This window comes from Solanum lycopersicum, chromosome 5 (genome assembly GCF_036512215.1).
Source record: "Solanum lycopersicum chromosome 5, SLM_r2.1".
Lineage (NCBI taxonomy): Eukaryota > Viridiplantae > Streptophyta > Magnoliopsida > Solanales > Solanaceae > Solanum > Solanum lycopersicum.
The window spans coordinates 68,230,729-68,255,844 of record NC_090804.1 but is presented as its reverse complement, the minus strand read 5'-3'; the positions used below and the strand labels follow the sequence as shown (position 1 = coordinate 68,255,844).

Genomic DNA, 25,116 nt, shown 5'->3' with positions numbered 1-25,116 from the left:
ATGTAAGAATGATTCTTTACAAATATTTAAAATTTAAAATGCAAAAATATAATTATTAATATTTGAAATTAGAATATCTTGTAAGCATTAATTGTTCTGCATGTCTTATACACTATTTTTATGATTGTATTTGTCTCATTTTCTAAAGCAAAAAATACACCCTTCAATCAAATATATTCTTAAAACAAAATTACAAATACAAAGAAAAAGTATCATATATAGGAGCAAGTTTAGCATAACGCAACCAACGAAAAATAGAAAAATGCTAAGACAATCTTTTTTCTGTTTTTTCTTGATAATGCAAATAGAAACAAAGTAATAATAATCAACATTCAACTTTTGACCATAAAAAATTATAATATTTGGAAGACAAGTTAATGGAAGTGATATTCAACTACATAAATGGAGGGGTCTTACCATAGTTCTAATCTCGACAAATAAGTAAAAATAAATAAATACATCAAGCTTCGATATTTTAGTAATTAACATTCATTCCTATAATCACATTATGCCTTGTAATCTTGTCGCAAATCCTCTTGCCTTGAAATTTTCTTCACTTGATTAAAACTTCTCTAGTCTTCCACACACAAAAAATTGTATCACATGTAAATCTTTCTATAAAAATAATATTAAAAGATTGTATTTATAGGAAAAAATATAGCTTTGGAATATGAAGATTAACTTACAAAGGTGAAAGGTCAAGTGTTACAAAAATTAAAAACAAATATTAATTAAGAAGATAAATTAATCTAGAAGATAAACCATAGACATGTATCTATTTAAAGGGTAAATATTTAAAGAAGATAAATTAAATTAGATATTTTAATTAAGAATTAATCTAAAAAAGTGCAAAAGTCATTAACATTTCTATTAAAATAATATAATTAAATATTTAAATTAAATAATTAAATATTTTTATATCATTTTAATTTATAATAAGGGTAAAATCGTAATTCAACTTTCAACTTTTTTAATTCCCTCTTATAATAATATATGATACTGAAAAGAAAAAAACAAAGGAGGAGACTTTTATCATTTATCCTTAAATAGCCATCCATTCAATCGCTTAAATCAAATTGAATGACATATCAAAATTTATATGCATTTTATAGAAAAAAAGTAAATATTAAATTCGATTTTTTTATTCTCTCTCCATTTTATACTCCTAGTAAGAAACATCTTTACTTTATTTATTAATATTTTAATATAATTTTTATTATATAAAATATAATTATACTAAATATATTATTATTATTTTTATAGTGTAAAAAAGGTATCAATGGATATGCACCTTATATGGAGTTAGGTGTATTTCCAATTGGAAAAAACTATAAGTAGTAATGATTTGTTAACAAACTTTTCACTACTATGCATAAACTTTTTTTTTTTTTGACTAAAAATTGGTTGGTTATGATTGGATAAAAGTGTATAATATAAGATTATCTTATCTACATATAAATTTAAGTTAGTTAAATAAGATAATGAACCATCCAAAAGGTACTAGGATGAAATAGATTAAAATATAGATTATAACTCAATTCGTTCAATTTTTATTAAATTTTAATTGTTTTATTTATTTTTTCATTAAATAATTTACTATTTCGTAAAAATATATTTTTTAGTCATAATTATATATTATATCGAATTAAAAAAATATTTTAAAAAATTTATATTTCGTACGTTAATTTAGACTACATATTAACTCGATTATTAGTGACTTGAAATAAATTAAACTACATGTAGGCAAATTAATAATCTATTTGAACTCGAACGAATTTAATTTTATCATCATTATATTACGTGTGAAAAAAGTCAGCCGTCAAATAAATGCTAATGTTTGACAAATCAACTTTATTGGACCCACGGGCTCATACTATTGTCTCTCAAGGTGCTTTACACACTAACTTATTGTCTTATCACACATGTAACGGAGTCAGAAATTTTAAATTTTAATTTTAATTGAAAATATTGTCCTTTTCAATAAATTGTACGTTGAATAAAATTTTCTTAATTAAAAAATTAAAGCGAATTATATCAAATATATTATTAGATGAATAAAATAAACCTATTTGAAAAATTAATGCAAATTATATCAAATATATTATTAGAAATTTCTTATTCATACATTTGGACATGAAAATGAAATCTTAGTTTAAAGTATTTTTCTTTTAAATGAAACTTACACGAGGAAAATTTATGTTAGTTGGAGTTTCAATATGAAAGTACTTAGATATCGAGCGAATTAAATTTTTTTAAATATCAGTTGGCATAATTCGATTTGTACACGAGTTTGGATCGATGTGATGGAGTTCTAAGGCTTTGCTTCGTGTAATATATGACGTGTACTTTGAATTATTCTTTCAATAGACTAACACAATAACATTTTGTTTGATCGTATTCATAATTATTATATAAGTGATTTGATAATGTAAAAATTCATTTACACTATCTTATAGTATTTCATTTAATTTCAAGAAATGATAATCATATAATAAAATGCCAAATATAATGCATGTATGGTGCCAATGACTTTTTTTCTTCTTAAAAATTATACGATTTAAAATTGAAATGATACTTTCTATCGTACCGATCACACGATATACGGTTATAATATCGATGTCAAATATTTATGAAAGAAATAAATATCTATGCTTATTTGTCAGAATTCATTAAAACTATATTGGTCTAGTCCAACTACTACAACCTTGGACATTTATTGATATATAAAATTTGTTTCACTTATTCAACTCTTGAGCTAAAATATAAAATAAAAGAAAAAAAAATCATTAAAATTCAACATCAAGGCTTGTACTTTATGCTATAGGGATTGCACTTTCAAATTTTTTAAAATGCATAATTTATAGTATATAAATAGACACTTTAATTTCGCCTCAACTGCCAACCAAATACTCCAATCTAAAAAATACACACATTTAAACATCTAAATATCTCAACTCCTTCCGACGGCGTCTCGTAGACATCTAACACTGACGTGTCATATAAATTTTGGGATGTCAAAATAATCATTTTATAACTGCCACAATAAAAATGAGTTAATTTGTCTAGATGTGCATTATTAAAGTTGAAATGCTTACTTATCGTGCCTTAAAAGTCAAGATATTTGACAAAAAAATAATAATTTGTTTTTCACACCCTTACGTTATGTCTTGTGATTATTAATTAAATAAACTAAATCAAATAAACATTATTAATTATTGACTAAATAACAACAATTTCATCATTGTGAATTTATTAATAAGAATTTAAGTGAAGATCACAACAACAAATTATTGACTAAATAAGTAACTTAAATGTTGTGATAAAATACAGTTATCTCACTCGTGATCACTAATTAATTTCTTCCAAATTAACTTTTAATATTATGATTAATATATATTACTGTATTGATATATAAATCAAGTTAATTCTTCTTTTTTGAAATTTTTTATTGATTTTCAATTACCTAACTCTTTCGCTCATAGTTTTTTTTTCGTCTACGATGCTCTATTTTTGCTATTTTGGGTCGATTTTTGTCGTATTTTAATCAGTGACGGACTCTGTTTGAACTCAGAATTTGTGGTTCATTGCTCATTATTTTCAAAAGGCGGAAGTTTCTTTATTTTTTTCGAAGTTTGTGTGTCACGAAATTGGAATTCAAGAGTATCTTCATTTTTCATGTATATATTAGTTCATAAATTATTCGAAATATGTGACCAATTATGTTTGAGCTCAAATTTTGTGGGTCTATTCGTAACGACCTATTTAATGATACTCATTGTTCTCGAAAGGCAAAAGTATTCAAGATTATCTCGTTTTTTTTCATGTATATGAATTCATGAATTTTCCAAATTATGTGTGATCGACTCTAATTGAGCCCAAATTTTGTGTATCCATTGGTGACGTCCTATTTAAGAATACTCATTGTTTTCTAACGACAAACACCACTTTTTTGGAGTTTATGTTTCACGAAACAAGAATTCGAGATTATCTCATCATGTATTAGTCCATGAATTATCTGAAATATGTGTGACGTATTTAGTTTTAGGTCAAATTTTGTGTGTCCATTGATGACAACCTATTAAATGATACACATTGTTTTCGAACATCAAACGCCGATTTTCTTGAAATTTATGTTTCACGAAACAAGAATTCATCTCGATTTCGCTTTTTATTAAATTATTAATTTCCTAAGTTTCACACGAAGAAACTTTCAATCAAGAATAACTTTTTATTAAGAAGATTCATCTGTTACAATTGAACAAAGATTGAAACATCCTCACTTTCATGAGATGTCTACAACTCATATTAATAATTAACAATGACAAGAAACTTGAAATACTACTCGAAAATCGAGCTCTACGAAACTCATAAATACCAAAAAAACAACAAATTTAGTTCACGAAATGACAGTTCTTCCTGATTTCACCCTTGTATCCTGTGAGGACGTCTAAAGTTCCCATATGCACCATTGCATCCGCGAACTTCTTACCCCATACACGTCCATATCTCGCGTTAAAGTTCACCATTTTCGCGGTTTTAGGATCACTCATCAATGTTTGATCAGTAACTAAAAGTCCCTTGTTACTCTTCAAATCCATATAGTACTTGTTATCCAATTTGTTTGGTGTTATAACATCAAAATTAGTAGGATTTGCTACTCCTGTTCCATTTGTAAGTGATTCTGGTGGACAAATAGACTTCAACATCCTCTCATATACGCGATCAATTGGTAGATTTTGTTGCTTGTTTTGAGGGTATAGACGATTCGCGAAAACAGCACAATGAGCAACACCAATAGAATGTGCACCAGAGAGTGTTACCATTTCATCAACAGACATACCTTTTCTTGCAAAGCTCTTGATTAGTTCCTTGACACCGACAAACGGAGAGGGGAGATTGGCTAAGGCCTCGTCCTTGATGGAAACATGTCCATCACGACGTCCTGCTTGGACATCATAGTTTATTTTCCCAACTTTGTAAGAACTGTCGCGAGCTGCAAAGGCTAGAATATCAGCACACGAGACAGTTCCTGGACATGCAGCCTCGAGCTGCTTTTTAGCTTCATCGATCACCTCAAAACCTCGTAAACTGTTCTTGTTTGCTATGCTTTCCTTTTCTGAATTCAGTCCATCCAATAGCACAGATGCATCACATCCCTAAAGTACATGAAAAATGTAAGTAACACGCGTAAAACTCCTCTCATCTAAAAGCTTAATGAGACGGTAACACAAGTAAAAAAAAGTGTTTACATGTATTTATAACATAAGAAAACTCAAACCAACGCGTAAAGAGGCAATGTTGAGACATAACATTAGCTAGTAATTACTAAATGTAATGCTACACTCGCTAACAGCTCAAGAGTACTTCAGATAAGATGGTCACACAATTCAACATGCAGACTAAATGTAACTCGAAGAATGAGATCATCAAGAGAACAATAGTACATTAGAACACAACGTACCCTCACGAAGCAATCATGAAAATGCAACCTGATAAGGCCAGCAGCAATGCCTGGATTACGAGCAACGGCCTTATACACAACCTTTCTCACAATGGCTTCAGCAGAGGGACAAGTATAGCGATAGTAACCTACTTCAATCAGACAGGAGGGTTGTCGTTTAGCCAACGATGAAACTGAAAGAGACAAAACCAAACAACAAACAAGTACAAAAACAGAACAATTAAAGCCCTTAGAATCCATCAGATAGCTATTAGTATGTCTTCTTTTCGCGCTTTAATCAAGTGAATGATGGATAATTTATGTAACACCATGGAACATTTTATAGCATGTAACTATGCAGTTATGGAATCTTTTGTCAATATAAAAAACAGAACATGTTTACCTGTAACAATATGTATGACTTTTGAAGTGTTCCACAACTACCACATTATGATTTTTAAGAACTCAACGGGCACTTCTCCTTCGAGTCAAACAAACAAAGAAGGGAATCGCGTTAAGTTGTTACAGAAAGTCAATCTTTCATCAACTTCTGAATTCGAAAACACATTGTTACTCTTTCACATACAAGCGGATTACACAACACATACGTTTATTTTTCAAATCATTCATATATCCTAAATGATCGAAGACTCATACTTTTTTCGAGTTTAATAGTCCATAATAAGTGTGACTAGTAACCTGGGAAATAAGGCAAGTAACCTCCTATAGGCTACGATAGGTTAACTATACGGTCAGTATGTATAAGTTAAATTAATGGATAAAAAAAATATTCAATCTTAAGTTTAGTATACTATGTAGTTTGGAATAGTTGGTAGCATCTTAAGTGTTGAAAATGGATAAATAAATCCCAAATGAAGTTTGAGTATGGTTTTTTAATTTTATTAGTTGTTACTTGGTAGCCACTAGCCACTATGTTGTTATTTTTTATAGAAAATATTTGAATGTCAACTCATTATTATAAGTTTTATAAAGTCTTGACATTTTTCTGATAATAAATAAATTTTAAAGTTATATACATAAATATTATAATTGTACTATCATTAGAATTTATTAGGTTGGCAATTATAAGTAACTTGATTAACATGTCAAGGGTAAGTAATGTGACATTTTGTAGTATTTTTCTTTATATGTATATTTTTTTATAGCTAATTTCTTTTTTGATTATTAAAAACTTACGTATAGTAATTAAAATATAATAATTTCTCTGATATGATAAAATATTTTTCTTCCGTAAAATATTAAAAATATCAAACTTCCAACATCTGATACTTGTATTTATTCGTATTAAACAACTTTGTACTCGTGACTTCTACATTCTGGAAGGGTTTCCATTGTATATAGTTTTTAGTTTGCTTCCGTTTCTGTTTTTTCTTATTGTTAGTGTTGATCCTACCCTTTACGGATTGACTTACCTACTGATTGGTGTCATCATGACTCGAGAAGCCGGGTTGTAACAAGTTGATAACAATTTTATTATTTCTAAAATTGAGTCTTTCGAATTTGAGGGCCTAAGACGTATGCCTCGTTTTTAGAGGGCATTGAGCAGACCTGCATCAATGTACTAGCCATCAACATCATAGAAAACAACACTAAAATTCTCAAACAACTTATTGCAATTCTGATTTCAAACTATTACATAGGAGAATTCTTGATAAAGTCATATATTGCTCAAGCCTTAACATACAATTCCAAGTCATTATACACCATCAAGCTGTACTAACAGCTTCTGTTTGAGCCGATTCGCCTGCTTCCCAGAAAGATGTTGGCTTTCCAGTCTTTGACACAGTCTTGAGAACAGCATCTGGTTGAACATTGCCCTTCACAGTCACCTTTTGCTCCTTCAGATCAATGTCGAAAGTTTCTACACCTGAATATGGTTATGAAGAAGACATAAGTCGATATATTAGTCAATACCAGAGCAAATCTGTTAGGTTGCAGAAACTAGAATACATAAACGATATGAGGACCTAAGATGTCAATTCACGTCATCGCCTTTTCTTAATATTTTATCTGTTACCAGAACAATAAGCAAATAAGCAACTCAGACTATCGTTAGTTATTAGTCATGGAGTTAGCAGTCGAAGGAAGGAATGTTTGGGATGTCTTGTTCAGTGACTTATTGAAGTATTCCAACCGTTTATGGTACAGTCAACTAATTGTGGTAGAGCGAGAAAGATGATGAGCACACTCGAAGAGTGTTGTTGGCCAGGTCTTACACTTCTACTCATGGAATAGACTAGCAACAACCATTTCACGGTTTACCCAAAGATGGATGAACCAACCAAAACTGTGCAGCTGTGATGGGAGAACAGAATAGATGTGTCCATAAAATCGGAACAATGATCTTCACTCTCTAATTTCATTATATATGGCGGTGTTTTGATTGGCACATGACTAGAAGAGCATGTCATTAAGAATAAAATAAGAAGCTCAAAGTCGAAAGTATATAAATACAGAAAAGTATCATTTTGTGAAACCGAGAAGTTATATGTTCTATTTGTACAAAGGATTTATGAGAAAGGCAATACTGTAAAGTTAAATGTTGTAAAGCACTAGGACTCTTTAAGTAAAATTGTTTACCTTCCATTTTCCCCAAAACCCTTTTCACAGCACCAACACAGCCTTCGCATGACATGCCAACCTTGAGAACGACAGTCTGCTAGCACAAGGGGTAAAAATATCGGTGTTAAATTGACAGTTGCGGAGATGTAGAGTTATGATAGCATAAATCATAACAAAATAGCACAATCATCACTTAGGCTGTTAGGCAGCACATCATGACGCTGTTGCCTAATACTTACATTTTAAAGGTTTCAACGGAGTCACAACACACACAAGAACTGTTCCTCCCCCCAAACCCCCAAACCAAACCCCGGATCAAAAAACAAAGAATCCATTCATTCAAATTCAATCAATTAATATATTGTTTCTCTGGAAAACTCGTATTATAAAAGCACTCTTCTGAATCAGTAAATTCAGTTCTGTTATGATACTACTGAAGATCTCCCTCATTAATGCAAATCGACACAGGGGAGCTCTCATTCTATTCTAGATCAACAATGATACTTAGCCACTCAAGGGATGACTTGGACCAACTCTCAAACCGGAAAAAATCAAGAAAAGGAGAACGTAGAAATAAATATTCACCAAAAACAGAAGGTAATGTATTAAACTAGCTCATTAATGAGGAAAATACTCAAACTAGCTGTTGAATTCTTGAATTTAGTTAATCCAACCCCATGGATCTTCTTTGCTAGTAAAACCACTCATAGTTGTAAACATACACATTCATCCATCATCAAACATTTATAGCATAACAAATATACAGAGTCCATGACTTTTCCGCTAAAACAAGAATTACCCAGATCAAAATCCCTACTAAACAGGCAAATCTAATCAAGCCCTTCAACAAATTACTTCAAATTATCATCAAAACCAAGATTCTACTGTTGAACTTAGTTTCTATACATATGGAAGAGGAAAAACGGAAGACTAAACATCGCAACGAAAGGAAAAAACACTCATAATCAATCAACCAATTTATAAGAAAGATGATCAAGTCATCATACTATCATTACATCTAAAAGGAATAATTAAACTATTCCATAAATTATTGAAACGATCACTGCACTCGTTAACAGACCTGTTGATCTAGCTCACACCAGGTACAGTAGTAAACAAACAAACTCATCCATCTTCAAACAGTTGAAGCTCAAAAATCATGTAAAGCTTCAATATTTTTTCCAATTGAAACAAAAAAATATTCCAAGCACACATCTTTTAAGCTAAAACAAGAACAACAAAGATCAAATTCCTATTAAACAAGCAAATCTTATCAAACCCTTCAACAATACCATCAAAAACAAAAACTTGAATGTCGAACTTAGCTTCTTTACATATCATAGACAACAACAAGTCAACAACATACCCAATGTAATCCAACTCGCGAGGTCCGTGGAGGGTAGGACACAAACCATACCCCTACCTTGAGAGGCGGAGAGGTTGTTTTCGATAGACCAGCACCCCCACCCCACCCCTCACCCCCCCCCCCATTCAATCAATCAATCAATGAGCTACACCTGAATCTCAAACTAATAAGGGATTTTCTACCCATTAACAACAAATTCATTCAAATCCCTTTTACATTCAGCTAAAACAAAAACAAATTAAATCAAAATCCCCACAAACAATGCAAAATCCATCAATCCCTTCATATAATCAATTCAAAATCATGTTTTGAAAAATGCCCAATTCATATAACATATCAAAGATTCAAAATTTCAAAAAAAGGAAAGTAAATTCAAAGTACCTGAGACATGATGAGGTTGAATTGAGAAGAAGCTTGTGAGGTTTTTCAAGAGAAAAAAATTGGTGATATACAAAGTTTGAGAGAAAAAAATTGACCTTTTGATTTTCTGTGATTTGAGAGGTGTGAAAGGCTGCTAATTTATATGAAGAAAAAAAATAGATTCTTTGCGTTATTTTTTCAAAAAAAAATTCCGAAAGATCAAAAACGCATCTAAAATATATGGCTTTTTGAGTTATCTATTTAAATTATCACATACTTACTTTTTCTATTTTTTAATTATTATTTGTTATTTACTAAAACATAATTAGCTATCAATTATTCGTTTTTCGAGAGACGGAGCCAATATGAGGTAGGGTTTATTCGAACAATCGAACTGCTTTTGATGAAAAATTACACTATTTATACCTAGTTTAAATAATAGTTAATGAACTTTTTTAGTCTAATTTGTCTATTTTAAATCTCTTTAAGAAAATTGTAATTATACTTTTATTTTTTTTCAAACTAAATTAAATTTAATCATGATTTATAATTGAGTTGCATTTTGATAAATAAATAAATTTTTTCAAGAAAGATAGAGACTTTTTTTTTGTATTTTTATAAAGTAAAAACATTAACTTTCTTATATTATACTCCCTCTGTTTCTATTTATGTGTCCATATTTCTTGTATCTATTTATTTGTCTATTTGACAAATTAAGAAGGACAAAAAAAGAATTTATATTATATCCTTATTAAAATTTCTTGAAAAATTTAAAGTTTTAATTTATTATTTTTAAAGTTATAATTTTAATATGTGTTTTATTTTTAAAATGAATAACTAAATAAAGTCAGTTATAAGTAATATTTTTTAGATCAAAGTTTAAAGCAGTACAATTATCCAAATATTATTGAATTTTCTATGGTAGTACATGTACTACTTCATGCAGTACAAAGTCGTGAATATATATAAAATAAAATAAAATATATATAAATAATAAATAAGAATATTCTTATTCTTTATTTTATTAGGGAGTTGAAAGAAACTTTTTTTGGACCAAAAATTTATCATTATTTCACATATTTTGGAATCTTTAACAACTTGTTACATATTTGTATGTGAATATTTTATCTTTTGATTATATAGAAAGTAAAAAAATATTTTTTATTATATTATATTATTAAATTCATTCTTATGTAACGATAAATGATTTCATTTTAGAATGGATTTCATGTTATTATTTTTTATTTTGGTTTATTATGTAATAATTCTAAATTCATATACGACACTTCTATTTTAAGTTTTATGTTTCAACTTAATGGTGTTTGATTTTATGTAATGATGAAAAATGATAGAGTAGTATAATTTATTTAAATATTATACGTATTTATCAAAACAATATAATATAATTAGAGGTGTATAATTTAGGATTTCAAAAGAATGAGAGCATTTGATGAAAAGATGAATTTAAGATATAAATTTGATTAATTTAATATTTAGACTTATCACTAATTCGTCAAACTATTAAAACTATAGGCTTAAATAATTCTTCCATATCTACGGTATTGAGATTGATTGTATGGTATATTATCGAGCACAACTAGTTTTATCATACATATTTAGTTTTAATTATAAATAAATAAAAAATAATGTAATAGGTGAAAAATCTGTAAAAGTTAAAGCAAAAAAAAAGTAAATTAATTGAAACGCCAAAAATGTTATCAATAATTATTTAGAGAGGTGTTACAGACGTTTAAGAATTAAATAAGATATAAGATTTAAATTTCAAACTTCACTAAGGAGGTACCACACATTATCATCGCATTATATGATACTTCGAGCATTAGTTCACAAATATTATATTTATTTTTGAGAAGAAAGCATGAATTTACATGAACCCAGAAAATTATGTGTTAAGATTTGAGAAGATGAGTGTACTACTACAAAAAAAGTAAATTAAAGGTATAAATTTGACTGATTTGATCTTTAGGTTTTTAACATAGAACACATTAAACTTTAAAAATATATTAATTAAAATTTCAAAAATGTTACCAAATAACCATTTAGAGAGGTGTTGCCCATATTTAGTGTTGGTGTAATATACCACAAATATCCACAAATATAATATTCATCAATAGACATAACATAATGTATAATGTGACACATAATATACCTTTTATCAATATTAAAATATCATACGAACATTTAGAATGAAAAAATATAAGATTAAAATTTCTGACCTCATCTAGAGAGATACACTCGACCATCATCACATTATATGAAATCAGGGTATGAAGTTACATTTGTTAAGAAGTATTTTGTCTTCTAAGATGGAATTCCTTAAAACAAGTACGAATATTATCGAATTTTAATGCAAATATGAAAAATAAAAAGAAAGGTACATAAAGCCTCAATACAAATAAAAATAACTTTTTTACCGACGTTAATTTATTATCATTAGATTCAATGTCCTTATAAGTTTTAGCAACATTTATAAAAAGTATTAAAATGTATCTGTCACTAATAGCCGCTAAAAATATATACATTTATTATTTAACGACAATATTATCGTTAAAAATCTAATATAGTGCCTATTAAATATGACTAAAATTCATGTATATATAACTGAAGTTCGATTATTTTTATTCATACTTCAATCATACGTGCATACAATTCAGATAATTTTTTACCATCTGAACTTTAAATATTTATAACGACATAGACTATTTTCAAAATTAAATTTATCCGACATAATTTCAAAGATCGTATATTTAAAAATGGATATAAACAAAAAATATAATAAAATAAATATACGTTAAATAACGATATCAAAACAAACTATCCCGTAAATAAAATTGAAAAGTGTGTCGAGACGACCCGAACCTTCAAGTTTCGGGTCATATTCATTTCCTTCTCCTCTTCCAATCCCCAAATTTCATTTTCAAACTCTCTCAAAACCCCTAATTTTCTGCAATTTTCAGATCTCCGATCAATGGCGAAACAATTCAACGTTCCTCCGGTGATATTCCCCTCCGATGGAAACCCCAGTGTACAGCAACGCCGTCCTCCGGCTAATCCACCGACGGCTCCTTTTCAGCCGCCGAGATCTTCAAACCCTGGAATACCTTTTATGTCATTTGACATTGGATCAGCAGCTGCATCAACTTCATTTTCCACTCCCCAGTTTGCCTCCGCCACCATCGGCGGCGGCGGTGGATCAATTGGATTTGAAGATGAGCCGCCGCTATTAGAGGAGCTTGGGATTAATACAAAGCAAATTTACCAGAAGACTCTTTCAATACTCAACCCATTTCGAATCAAACCAGATCTTCACGAAGATGGTGACCTTTCTGGACCATTTATATTTCTAATGGCGTTTGGATTGTTTCAATTGCTAGCTGGAAAGATCCATTTTGGGATAATACTGGGATGGGTTGTAATGGCTTCGATGTTTCTATATGTAGTGTTTAATATGCTCGCTGGTCGAAATGGGAACTTGAATTTGTACAGATGTGTTAGCTTGATCGGTTATTGTATGTTGCCCATCGTGATATTATCCGCGCTATCACTGTTTTTGCCTGGTGGTTTGGTGATCAAGGTGCTAACCGGAGTTTTTGTTGTATGGTCAACACGGGTTTGCACAAGGCTTCTGGTTGAGCTGGCTTCGTATGGAGATGAACATCGAGGGCTTATTGCGTACGCTTGTTTCTTAATTTACATGCTTTTCTCTTTGCTAGTGATATTTTGATGTTTGCAGAACTGAAAAAAAGTTTGCATTTTGCAGCCTGCACTGATTCGATTCTTTTGTCTTAGCTACTGAGTAGGAAACTTGATTATGCAGTGTTAATTTTACGGTATTTAATTGATCTCTTCTGGCTTGGTTGTTATCTGTTGAAAGATATAAACTTTTTGTGAATCAAGATGGTTATCATGTTGTGCAAAAAGCTTTTGGTTTTCGAAATCGTGTTTATGTGAAAAGATTATGAAGGATGCTTGTTGTGTTGTTGTTGACATGTCTTGATGTTATACTCCATTTTGCTTTTGTGATATGTACATTGTCATGAAAACCAGGGGAAGGTGTGTCTATAAGGATATAGAAAACAGGGTGATAGACGTTCTTGTCACTTCGTTTATCCTGTTTGCTGTTAGAGAATTTGATTGAAAATAGGGATGATAGATGTTCTTGTCACTTCGTTTATCCTGTTTGATGTTAGAAAATTTGATTGAAAATAGGTTGATAGATGTTCTTGTCGCTTCGTTTATCCTGTTGGCTGTTAGAGAATTTGACTGAAAATAGGGATGATAGAGTGCCTCATGTTCAGAAGGTATGGTAAAGTGGAAGTGAGTCCGCAAATATCTAAACATACGAGACTTTCATACCAAAGACTAGTTGCTTAGACTAACTAAAGCAGAGCATATGCCTTTTGGATGAGTCGATGGAGCTTTGAATCGACAATCCTCAACTTCTAAAAGATTTCTAGTGTCTTGTTGTATCAACTAGAAGTAACTTCTTAGTTTAGATATGGATCTAAGATAGGTTATGGAGATCGAATTGGTCAAATTCCAGCCAACTTCTGTCGATGAATCAGTTTCGTGTGTAGTTTATCTCAATCATGAGATGAAGACTTGGATAAAGCAAAGTTTGCTGTCAGTTTATCTCATTAGTTTGCTGTTAGTTAATATTCAAAAGAATGTATCAGTTTTTTCTGAGCATGTCAATGGGGGTTACATTGAAAATCTGTTTCTTCTTCTCATAACCTGCTGGTTTCAGTTGTGAGTTAGTGTCTTTGTGCATCGAACTGTCTTTGTTAACTGTCTTTGTTGAGCTGAATCTTAACCAGAACTCTTTAAGTTTTTTCGTTTAGTATTGCTCAATTTCGGATAGTACTAGTACTAGGACAAATATGATCGTTTTTTCCGTTTTATAAATAATTTCTCTATCTCTAAGGTCACCTAATCACATATTAACTTATTAAAATTATATATCACCTGAATTATTAAATCTTCATTCTTTTTCTTTCTTTTTTTTAGTTACTTAATTTTTGGTTGGTACACTTCTAGAAGTATGTCAATAAACTTCATTTCTCAAATTAATTTTTGAGTTAATCACGATTGAATTGAATTAAGGATTTGAAGTTTATTATTTCCCGCATCAACCTTGATCAACTAGTAGCTAATATGATGACAATAACTAAATCTACATATATATTATTTAACGATTTTCATATATATATATATTTGTAAACTAGAGTATTCGCGTTGCAAATTATTCGTAAGCATGCATGTTATTTGGGAGGCAATACGTACACAATAAAATTATCGAAGTGTGTATAAATTGATTCGAATACTACTTTCTTTTTTATATGTAAATGATGAAAAAGAAGAAAAATAATAACCGTAGGATTAATAATTATTCTATCACAATTATTGTCGTTGCCAATTATTTCTGTGTGTATAATTAGTCATCATTTCGAAAAGTAAAAAAAAAAAAAAGCTAAGAGACAAGAGCAAAATGACAATGAAATGAAACTTTAACTCTATAAATACTAAAAAGAAATGAAATATTACTTTCTGGATTCATATTATATAAATTTTGATTAATGTTTTAAAAATTATATTTTTTTTTATCATATTGAAATAATGAGTAAAATTTTCACTTATAATACTTTTTCTAAATATTTGAATTTTTTGTTGAACAACGTGCAATCAGTCCTCCAGATAAGAACTCTTTTCAAAGAAGATTTAAATCTTTTTTTAAAAAATAATGAATTAATTATTTAATTTTAATGAACGGTACGTCTATGAAAGAAAGCAATAAATATTTAATTATAACGTTTAATACCATTAATGACATGTCACAATTTTATATTATCGAGGAAATAATTTTAGATTAAAAAAATTGAATGTCGTGTATTAGGGTAAAGAAATAGTAGCCATAGTACTTTGTCGTATTCATGTAATTTTTATAATTTATTGTGTTTTTTTTATTATCACACTATTTTAATGTTCGTTACTATTTCTTTGATTTCTTGTAGATTTGCACTACTTTTAAGATTATGTCTTTTTATCTTTTGTTTGGATTTGATACACTAAAGCTAAGATCGTTTGAAAATAATTTTTCTATCTCCACAAGGTCACGATAAAATCTGCGTATACTGATCAAACCATCAAGGACGTGGTGAGATTAATAGAATTGACTTCTCTAGTTTTAATTGATAGTTTCAAATTCAAGTACTGAAAATTGAAAAAAAAAAAAGATCCTAATTATATAAGGAACATTCTTCTTTTAAATAAAACTTAAGCGTGCATAGTGACGGAGCCATGATTTTCAATAAGGGGGTTCAAAATTCGTAGAAATAGACACACGAAATAGCTGAAGGAACTTCAACATCTACTATATATACATAAAATACTATTTTAAACCATATATACATAATAGTATAATTTTCCATCAAAAAAAATTCGAATAAACCCTCTCGTACCAAAATGGCTCTATCCCTACACGAGATATGAATCTAAATTAGTCAGATTAATAAACATCGATCGATGCATAGTGGTGGGGGCATATACTGACTCTTTTTACGTACTCCCACTACCAAAACTTTGCTATTATTATATATTACACACACACATTTGAGTTACTAGCAATTTATGTTAATTTGTTTCAAAAACTTTGCTATTATTAATAATTATTCATGTTTGCGATGAAGAGAGTTGTACTCTTGGCTTTACCGGTTGTACTTTTATCGATAATTTATCGAGCTATTATTCCCCCTCCTCCAAGAAGTTGTAGTACTGCTGGTGTTCCATCACAAACACCAAAAATCAAGCTAAGAGATGGAAGAAATTTGGTGTATAAAGAATATGGTGTACCAAAAAATATTGCAAAGTATAATGTTATATATGTTCATAGCTTTGGTGGTAGCAAATTTGAAGCTTCACTTATAATTCCGGTATGTATATATTTGAATTATTTCGAGTGTGTTTGATATGATAGAAGTCATTTACGATTTAAAAAAAAAAGTGAAAAAGAAACTATCGAATTACATTAATCATTCCTATCATATTTATTAATTTTCCTTATTATTTGAAATATTATCTCATTGATTAATAATTTCATACTAAATTTCAAGTCAGATATACATACATGCGTGTTTTTTGTTACCAGATACACTTAAATAGAGCAAGAGACGAGTGAGATTTGTCTATATAACTAGTGCGATTCACATGTATGGGGGATATAAACCAGATACGAGAGCTATATAAGAGTCTTCCAGACACAATTTCTTTTTCTCATACCAAAAATACCCTCAATTTCTTTTTTTCATACCAAAAATACCCTCAATTTTCTACATTCCAAATTAGACTAATGTTTTTTATTTTTTGGTCATAGCAAGCAATTGAAGAACTAGGGGTATATTTTGTATCATTTGATAGACCAGGTTATGGTAAAAGTGATCCTCATCCAAAGAGAAGTTTTAAAAGTTTAGCTCTTGATATTGAAGAAGTGGCTGATCAATTGGAACTTGGAAATAAATTTTATGTTATTGGATTTGCAATGGGTGCACACTTTGTTTGGGGTTGCCTAAAGTACATACCTCATAGGTAACAACAATTTTTACTATTACTAATATGTCATTTTCTTGCTATATTTGTTGATTTTTTGTGTTTTTTCGAGGTTCGATATCTGTTGTGGGGTTTGATTAGTATAGATCTTGTGTCGGAAAGTTTATCTATGAGAGATAAAGTGTGTGAATCTTATATTGTATCGATTAACCATTTTTCATGTCGAATTTTGAAAAGTAAAGGCTGTTTAAAAATTCATTAGGAAATAGCCACTTTTAAGGTGGAAACATGATATGATAATTTCATGAATTTCGAACTTAAGTAGGTGAAAAAAATCAGGTATATATTATGAATTTCGAACTTTGAAAAGTGAAACTTCCATATAATCGTCCCTTGAAATTCATTTAGAATACTGTGACGAGAGTTTCGCCTTTTTTAAATTCAAAAAATTTCATGATAATATCTTGAATTTCAAAAATTGGCTATTATTTAATAATTTTTGAATTTATAGTTATTTTTCAATTACAAGTAAAGAAAATGGCTATTTTTTTTTTTTGAATTTTGGTCACTTTGCGAAATTACAAGTAAGTCTCTTTGGTAAACTCTCATAAATATGATAGCATAAAGCAACATGTTATAACATATTAAATTATAAAATAACATGTTATAATTAAATTTCAGTGATAGCGTAAAATAAATTTTTATACTATGATCGCGTATAATAGCATACAACTTAAATCATATTTGTTATTATTTTGTAATTTCACAAGATTATCACGACTTTATTTATTCTAAATAATTTTATTTAAGTTCTATACACATATCGTCGTAACAAATGTTTACATTTTTTTTTTTTGTATACATAGATTAGCAGGAGCTGCATTATTAGCACCAGCAATTAATTATTGGTGGCCAGGATTTCCATCAAATTTAACAAAAGAAGCTTATGATAAACAATTAATTAGAGATCAATGGGTTTATAAAGTTGCATATTATGCCCCATGGCTTATGTATTGGTGGAATACACAAAAATATTTTCCTGGATTTAGTGTTATTACTGGGGAATTTAAATTATCTCAAAAGGATCTCAAAATTGCATATTCACTTGATGAGATGCAACTTCAACAGGTACATAATTCTTTCCTTTTAATTTATTTATTTTCTCCGTCTTTTATTGTTCAGGCTCTTTATAAATATCATCGGGCACATGTAACGTCCTTTTGAGCGTTATTGTCTTTTTAAGAATCTGACGCAGGAGTTTCAAGAGCATTATAGCTTTTCGTTGAGTTAATAATTTCTCAAATGATCAATCACGTTGCTTTTTTTGTCAGTATATATATAAAATCATCCAATTGCTTAACTAACCCTACCCTCCCAGAAATTATTTTAATCAAAAAATCATCTGTCTGTCAGAACTGGAAAGATGATGTGGCATGACTGGTCTCGTATCACAGTAGACTACCGATTTTCTTGAATGGTTATCCAACTTGCGATATTTACAAAAAAAAATAAAAAAATTGTGCCTCGATACAATATTTACTCGATAAAATTTAACTACTAGAAAGTAAAAATTTTCTACGGACATTTAAATTCGTAACTAATATTTACTCAATTAATTAGGGTTTGGGGTGCATTCCTTCTCATCACACATTATATAAACTATAATATTTCGTACATCAAACTGTTTATTTTTTAATTATTTTTATTATTGTAAATATAAGAATTTTGTAAATTATTTGACACTCTTTTAATTATGTGTAGGCATATGTTACACAACAAGGAGAATTTGAGTCACTTCATAGAGACCTAATCATTGGTTTTGGTAAACCAGAATTTGATCCAATGGATATGAAAAATCCTTTTAATAATAATAATAATGATGCAAATATACATTTATGGCATGGAGTTGAAGATGGAATTGTGTCTGTTAAATTACAAAATTATATTGCAAAAAAAATTCCATGGATAAATTATCATGAATTACAAGATGCTGGACACTTGTTTCCTTGTGGTGATGATAGTATAAAATATGATATATGGAAGGCACTATTAAATCATGAGGAAAAAAAATAATTTGTTGTAATTAGAGGATCTTTGGATTGTTTTTATGATTTTAATAATAATAATAATGTGAAAATGTATTTTCTTAATATTCTACTTTTTTTAGTATTTTATTTTGTGTTTGATATTTATTTTAAGATTTGATTAATTCAATTTGGTTCTCGAGATGTTCCACGTTAACTTTTGAACTCCTACGATGATACTCATCCTTAAACTCTCTTCAATTCAGTGAAAATTTGAATAATCAAGTAATTAAAGCTGCTATGTTTATTGGATTGTTATTGGTTTCAACTTCTAGACATGTTCGATATACTAGTTGGAAATTCGAAACTCGTAGGGTCATTTCAACACAAACTCCATTGATGAGTTGTGTAATCATGTGATGATTGAGATTTTTTTATTTTTTATTAGAGTTTCGAACTCGAACTTTAGGAATGCAAAAGGGTCTATTTATATATTGTTATAAATAAAATAATTTTTTTTTTATGAATGATATTACAAAAAGAAAAAAGAAAGAAAGATTGTTGCTCTTAAAAAAATAGACAAAAATCATTTTGGGACCAATAAAGATTCCAATTTTACATGCAAAAAAGACAAAATCATGTATATTAAAATAAGATAATAGATCTTTTTATGGATCGAATATCAAGAAAAATAAAGCATATAACATCAAAGAATATCAGGTACAAAATCAGTCAAATATTTAATTAGGTTTGTTTGAGTGGGTGGGGTTAATTTAAGTGTCAAGTAGCATCATTTCAATTTTTTAAAAAAAATTAAATAGATATATATTAGTCATTTATATAACGATAGGTGTATATATGAGTTATTTTATTAAATGAGCAGTATGTCAAATTCAAATCACAAAGTTCAAGGATAAATTAAATCATATTCCATTTATTTATGATATAGAAAAGAATCAAAATTGCTTCTAAACTATGTGAAACAGACCAATGCCCCTACTGTTAGAATCTCTCTCTCTATATAAAACATTTATAAATTTAAAATTCAAATTTCATATCGAAATTCGACTAATTAATTCGTGTTGCCATGAAATTAATATATTTGCTATGGGAAATCTTATTCTAAAAGAAAATGAAAAAAATTTATCTGACCTAGAGCATCTGTTTGTTCCCATTGGAGCATTTATTTGTTTTCTTACATTAGTATTATATGATACTTTCTTTTATTATTACGCTTTTCGTCTCATTTTATACGACATTTTCGCATTTAAATAAATCTATTTTTGATTATAAGCTTTTCATAGATTATTTTAACATTTTGAATTATCAATTATTGTGACTTATAGTATTCTTTACATAGTTTCTAAATATATACATTTCATTTAATTTTTTTTTGAAGATTTCATACGCAAATATCCTGTCAAAGTTAAACTATTTGACTCTCGAGAAACGAAAAATATCACATAAAATGGAATAGAAGAAATATTACATTTTATTTATTTTGGTTGATGTTTGTACTGTTAGCATTTTTCTTTTATTTCTTTAATATATTTATTACAGTGGTTTACTCTGGTATTTTCTTCATCATTATTTGAAAAAATGATTTTTTTTTAACCGTGGGTCTATTATTCCACAAAAGTAGGATGAAGTCTATATGCATCTTATCCATTTCGAACTCTATTTGTGAAATTATATTGTCGTAGGTTAGCTTTAGTTTTAACTGGTTATTATTTGCAATTTTTTCTTTTCTAACAATAGATGATGCATATGGTTCATTACTCAAATATTTTTTTTAAAAGGAGATAATATAATGTTATCGATTATGAGTGTAAATTTATTTTTACGCATCATTAAAATAACTGAGAAGAAAATTTATACACTCTTTATCATAGCCATTATTCCACGGTTTGAAAAAAGGGTCAAGTTCAAGATCACTCGTTTTCAAGCGCTATTATTGTAAATCACCCCTTAAATTGGCTATTATGTGCAAACTCTTCCTCAAAAAGGCCCAAAAAGATCAAAGTCACGTGCGATGTAACCCGTAGGCCCACATAGATCACGTGACCATGACAGCTCCTTTGGTTCTTGACTTTCTTCCACTTGTTTGCCACTGCCACAGTTTTAGTTTTTAACAAAAAAAACCTCTTTTTCTGTATTGGAATTTATTCAGAGATCCATAAAAGAGAAGTTTTGTTTGAGGAATAGCTGAAAAGTTCAATCTTTGATTCAAAGTTCAGATTTTTAAATCATTTTTGTAAGTTTTCTTTAATCTTTCTCTGTTTTTTTTTGCTGATTGTTTTGGTGATTAATTTGTGGATTTGTATGATTTAGTTGATCTATGGTTGTGGGGTTGTTTGTTTTTGTTGATTTTTTTAATGGGTGTTTGATTCTTGGATCAAAGTTACTTTTTTGTGTGCTTTTAATTTTTTTTGGTTATGGCTCTTTTGTTAGTGTTTTTTCTGTTGTTTGACTGGTAGAGACAGATCTGGGATTTAAATGAATGTGTTAACAAATAATGGTAGTCTAGAGACCTCGACGAGGTAGGGTAACGTCTGTGCACAGTCTATTCGTCCCGGGAGACCCCACTTGTGGATTACACTGATTATGTTGTTGTTTTGTAAAGAATAATGTTACATTGCCCGCGGCGCTTATGAGTATGAGTTGTCCTTCATCAGTGGTTGTGAATGACTGATTTTTTCAATCTTTTCGACCTTGGTTTCGCAAGAGCAAGTTGGAAAGATTTAGAAATAGAACCATTTGATTTCATTTGTTTACGATAGCCATGTGATGATCATCTTACGGTGATCTTTTTGTAGTTGTAGGCGAAAACGTAGGATTTGGAGTCGAACAGGGAATTGGAGGTAGTAGTAGTGTTTGGACATGAAGTCACTGTTAAAGTTTGTTTTTTTTAGTGAAACTTCAAGTATAAAGTTGAAGTAATGAGAGTTAATTTAGTAAAGGAGCACTTACATGAAATAATCTCCAAATGTTTGAATACCATCAATAGCGAAAGGGGTTAGAGTCCTACATTTGTTGTGAGGATAAAGGTTCTGGTCTCTTTTTACAGTCTTGCTTTATATGGTCTTGAATAATTAAGATTGAGTTAGGTTCGACGTCTATTTTTGTTAACATGCTATGAGACTCATCCTTGGTATAATACCAATGGTATTGGATCGCCCATTGTTGGACCCCATGTTAAACTATCCATGCTCAAGATGTCCAACTTTGGACGTACGAGGCTTGTTATGGTCTAATATCGGTTGTGACAGTATGGACTGTAGTATCTTTAAATGGTCTTGGATAATCCTCGCATCTTGACCTAATTTTTGGAGTTGAGTCAGGTTCAAAATCTTTTTTCTTGACTGTGTGCGTATGGAGTTCATTGAGGTCCAAGGTTTATTTTTCTTAATAGCATGTGTATGTACGAAGGAATGAGTGTGTCCGCACGCTGTCCCTTAGTAGACCAGCCTATGCAGTGACGGCAAAAGCTTGATAGATTATAACCTCCTTGCTGTGCTGACAATTTCGTGTATTCTATGCAAGTCTGATTCTGCGAAATTTACGAAGCAGGCAGTAGGGTATCCCATTCACATTACAAATTAGTGTGCTTTATCTCAAGTAAAGTATGAAACTAAATATACTCTTTACTGTTATCATTCTCAAAACTAGTACCTTTTTTCCTCCTTGATTCCTTTGAAAATGTAGGTACAAATCGTTTGGTTCTGTTGGGTTCTGACCACTTAGTAATATGCTATTATCATCTCCATCGGCTCAGTATTTAAGAAACCAAACTCAAACGTCATCTTGCAACCCAAACTTGTGAAAACTAAGCTTTTGGGGCTTTACTGCTGGCATTCTGTGCATGACGTATCCCGGGGATATTTCGTTACTAATGACATTCAAGACTTGCTGGTTCATGACTACTAATACATACGTAATCTATAGAATTTGGGGAACGGAATGACATAAAAAGAATGTTATGCACCCTCTTCTATTCTTATACTGTCTCTGCGTGATTTTGAAAACTATCGATTAGATGTGACCTAGTAAAGGAGTTTGATAACCATCTTCTAGACTTTTTATTCATCTGCATCCACACAACAGATGCTTGTTTGTATTTAGTCGAAAGATTGGTTACATTAGAGTTTATGATGTTGACAGATTAATTTACCTCAATCCTACGTAGGTGCAGGTATGTCGACGGTAAGCATTCCTTCGGGTTCATTGCTACCATCAATTAGATCCTCTGCCTTTACCAAGTCCCAAGTCTCTTTAGGTTCTGTTAAGAGTATTTCTAAAGCGTTTGGCTTGAAGTTGTCGTCCTCCTTCAAAGTCTCTGCAATGGCAACATACAAGGTGAAGCTGGTTGACCGTGATGGTAAAGAGAGTGAAATTGAAGTCGCCGATGATGAATACATCCTCGATAAAGCAGAAGAAGCTGGAGTGGAGCTGCCTTACTCATGCAGGGCTGGGTCTTGCTGTACCTGTGCTGGCCAGTTGGTTTCCGGAACAGTTGACCAATCCGAAGGTGCATTCCTCGACGATGAACAAATGGAGAAGGGTTATTTGCTGACTTGTATTTCATACCCGAAATCCGACTGTGTTATTCACACACACAAGGAAGAAGACGTCGTTTAATAATGTTCGAGTTCATTCCTCTTCGAGGGACCTTGAAGATCGAGGGCGATACAAATCTTGTGCCGTGGACGCGGATTACAAAAATAAATTAACATGGTGATGTTTTGTGTCTGGTTTATGGCATAACTCTTGTTGCAATTTGTTCAAGTATTTGGCAAACACCATATTGCTCTCTAAACTATTGTCCATTTGAAAAACTATTGAAGTTTGGCTCATCTATGTCGTTGCTGTTATAATTTTGGCTCAAAATTTACCTTAGTCATTGATGCCGGTGGGCAAAGCTAGACGATAAGTCAATCGCAAAATTGACTTATCGACTTATTGATATTGCATTATCTGATTAATGGTTGGTGAATGGATTATACTTTATAGTTAACGGTTTATTAGTGCGGGGGTGTATAACTCAATTTCCTTATTGGGTGAATTGTTAACCGGTTCAAAATTATCGTAGTTACATTTAGATCGGAGATCAATATATATTGGTGAGTGAAAATGAAAAAGGAAGCATGCAATTGAACCAATTCACCATCCATTAATTAGTAATTGGATATTCAACCAAGCAATAGCTTATTGATCGGCTAGTGGATTAGTATATTATAAAACCAATATATATATACAATAGGTCAAATCGTTAAAGCATAATTATCTTGATCCATCCAATCAACAACCCTAGTGGATTAGTATATTATAAAATCAATATATATATATACAATAAATCAAATCGTTAAGCGTAATTATCTTGATCCATCCAATCAACAACCCTACTATTAATATCTGAATTCTGAAGTATTGGTGAATAAGAACTTTTTTATTTGAAACAGACTCTCTACCTCTGAGGTAGCGGGTTAGTGTAAATACACTCTACCTTCTTCAGATTTCATTTTGACACTCTTTTACGGAAAAAAAAAAAATTTACGTGTATTCTCTCCTCTTCAAACTTCACTTATGAGATTACATAAAAATGTCATTGTTATTCTAACTTTTATCAAACTAAAATGGAGTTGTTTTAATTTGTATTACTTAATTAACAACCAAAACCAAGTCACATCCAACATGGCTTATAATATAATCTTTCACCTACTAAGAAACTAAGCATCTTTCATAAGAAAACAACTAAATACATTTATAAAATTTCAACTAAA

General features: G+C 30.0%; 4 protein-coding genes and 1 non-coding gene across 5 annotated transcripts; 3 read left to right on the top strand and 2 right to left on the bottom strand.

Moving 5' to 3' along the window:
• Positions 1–4,208: 4,208 nt before the first annotated feature.
• On the bottom strand, positions 4,209–5,811 carry LOC101244289 (peroxidase 5-like). The gene is made up of 2 exons (XM_004239674.5): positions 5,462–5,811; positions 4,209–5,156 (listed from the first exon to the last, which is right to left on the bottom strand). Exons 1-2 carry the CDS (start codon positions 5,699–5,701, stop codon positions 4,392–4,394), a joined length of 1,005 nt encoding a protein of 334 aa, XP_004239722.1. The 5' UTR covers positions 5,702–5,811; the 3' UTR covers positions 4,209–4,391.
• A 1,227-nt stretch (positions 5,812–7,038) lies between these two features.
• On the bottom strand, positions 7,039–9,879 carry CCH (copper chaperone). The gene is made up of 3 exons (NM_001247418.2): positions 9,771–9,879; positions 8,042–8,117; positions 7,039–7,328 (listed from the first exon to the last, which is right to left on the bottom strand). Exons 1-3 carry the CDS (start codon positions 9,777–9,779, stop codon positions 7,168–7,170), a joined length of 246 nt encoding a protein of 81 aa, NP_001234347.1. The 5' UTR covers positions 9,780–9,879; the 3' UTR covers positions 7,039–7,167.
• Positions 9,880–12,586: 2,707 nt separating this feature from the next.
• Positions 12,587–13,690, top strand: LOC101244586 (uncharacterized). The gene has a single exon (XM_004239675.5). It carries the CDS (start codon positions 12,739–12,741, stop codon positions 13,492–13,494), a length of 756 nt encoding a protein of 251 aa, XP_004239723.1. The 5' UTR covers positions 12,587–12,738; the 3' UTR covers positions 13,495–13,690.
• A 2,622-nt stretch (positions 13,691–16,312) lies between these two features.
• LOC101244873 (probable lysophospholipase BODYGUARD 2) lies at positions 16,313–19,462 on the top strand. The gene is made up of 4 exons (XM_004239676.5): positions 16,313–16,699; positions 17,140–17,351; positions 18,179–18,440; positions 19,074–19,462. The coding sequence occupies exons 1-4, from the start codon at positions 16,442–16,444 to the stop codon at positions 19,383–19,385; spliced, it is 1,044 nt and encodes a 347-aa protein (XP_004239724.1). The 5' UTR covers positions 16,313–16,441; the 3' UTR covers positions 19,386–19,462.
• Positions 19,463–21,257: 1,795 nt separating this feature from the next.
• Positions 21,258–24,210, top strand: LOC101245166 (uncharacterized). Its single transcript, XR_011220971.1, has 2 exons — positions 21,258–21,590; positions 23,523–24,210. It is a non-coding gene; the product is annotated as an uncharacterized protein (transcript).
• The last annotated feature ends 906 nt before the right edge of the window (positions 24,211–25,116 follow it).

Bases quoted from the DNA above. Each gene is read 5' to 3' on its own strand.
- LOC101244289 (XM_004239674.5), bottom strand. From the start codon at position 5,701: ATGGATTCTAAGGGCTTTAATTGTTCTGTTTTTGTACTTGTTTGTTGT. The intron at 5,157-5,461 runs GTACGTTGTGTT...CATGTACTTTAG, and splicing joins TTCATGATTGCTTCGTGAGG to GGATGTGATGCATCTGTGCT.
- LOC101244873 (XM_004239676.5), top strand. From the start codon at position 16,442: ATGTTTGCGATGAAGAGAGTTGTACTCTTGGCTTTACCGGTTGTACTT. The intron at 16,700-17,139 runs GTATGTATATAT...TTTTGGTCATAG, and splicing joins AAGCTTCACTTATAATTCCG to CAAGCAATTGAAGAACTAGG. The intron at 18,441-19,073 runs GTACATAATTCT...AATTATGTGTAG, and splicing joins ATGAGATGCAACTTCAACAG to GCATATGTTACACAACAAGG.
- LOC101244586 (XM_004239675.5), top strand. From the start codon at position 12,739: ATGGCGAAACAATTCAACGTTCCTCCGGTGATATTCCCCTCCGATGGA.
- CCH (NM_001247418.2), bottom strand. The intron at 7,329-8,041 runs GTAAACAATTTT...AACCATATTCAG, and splicing joins GGTTTTGGGGAAAATGGAAG to GTGTAGAAACTTTCGACATT.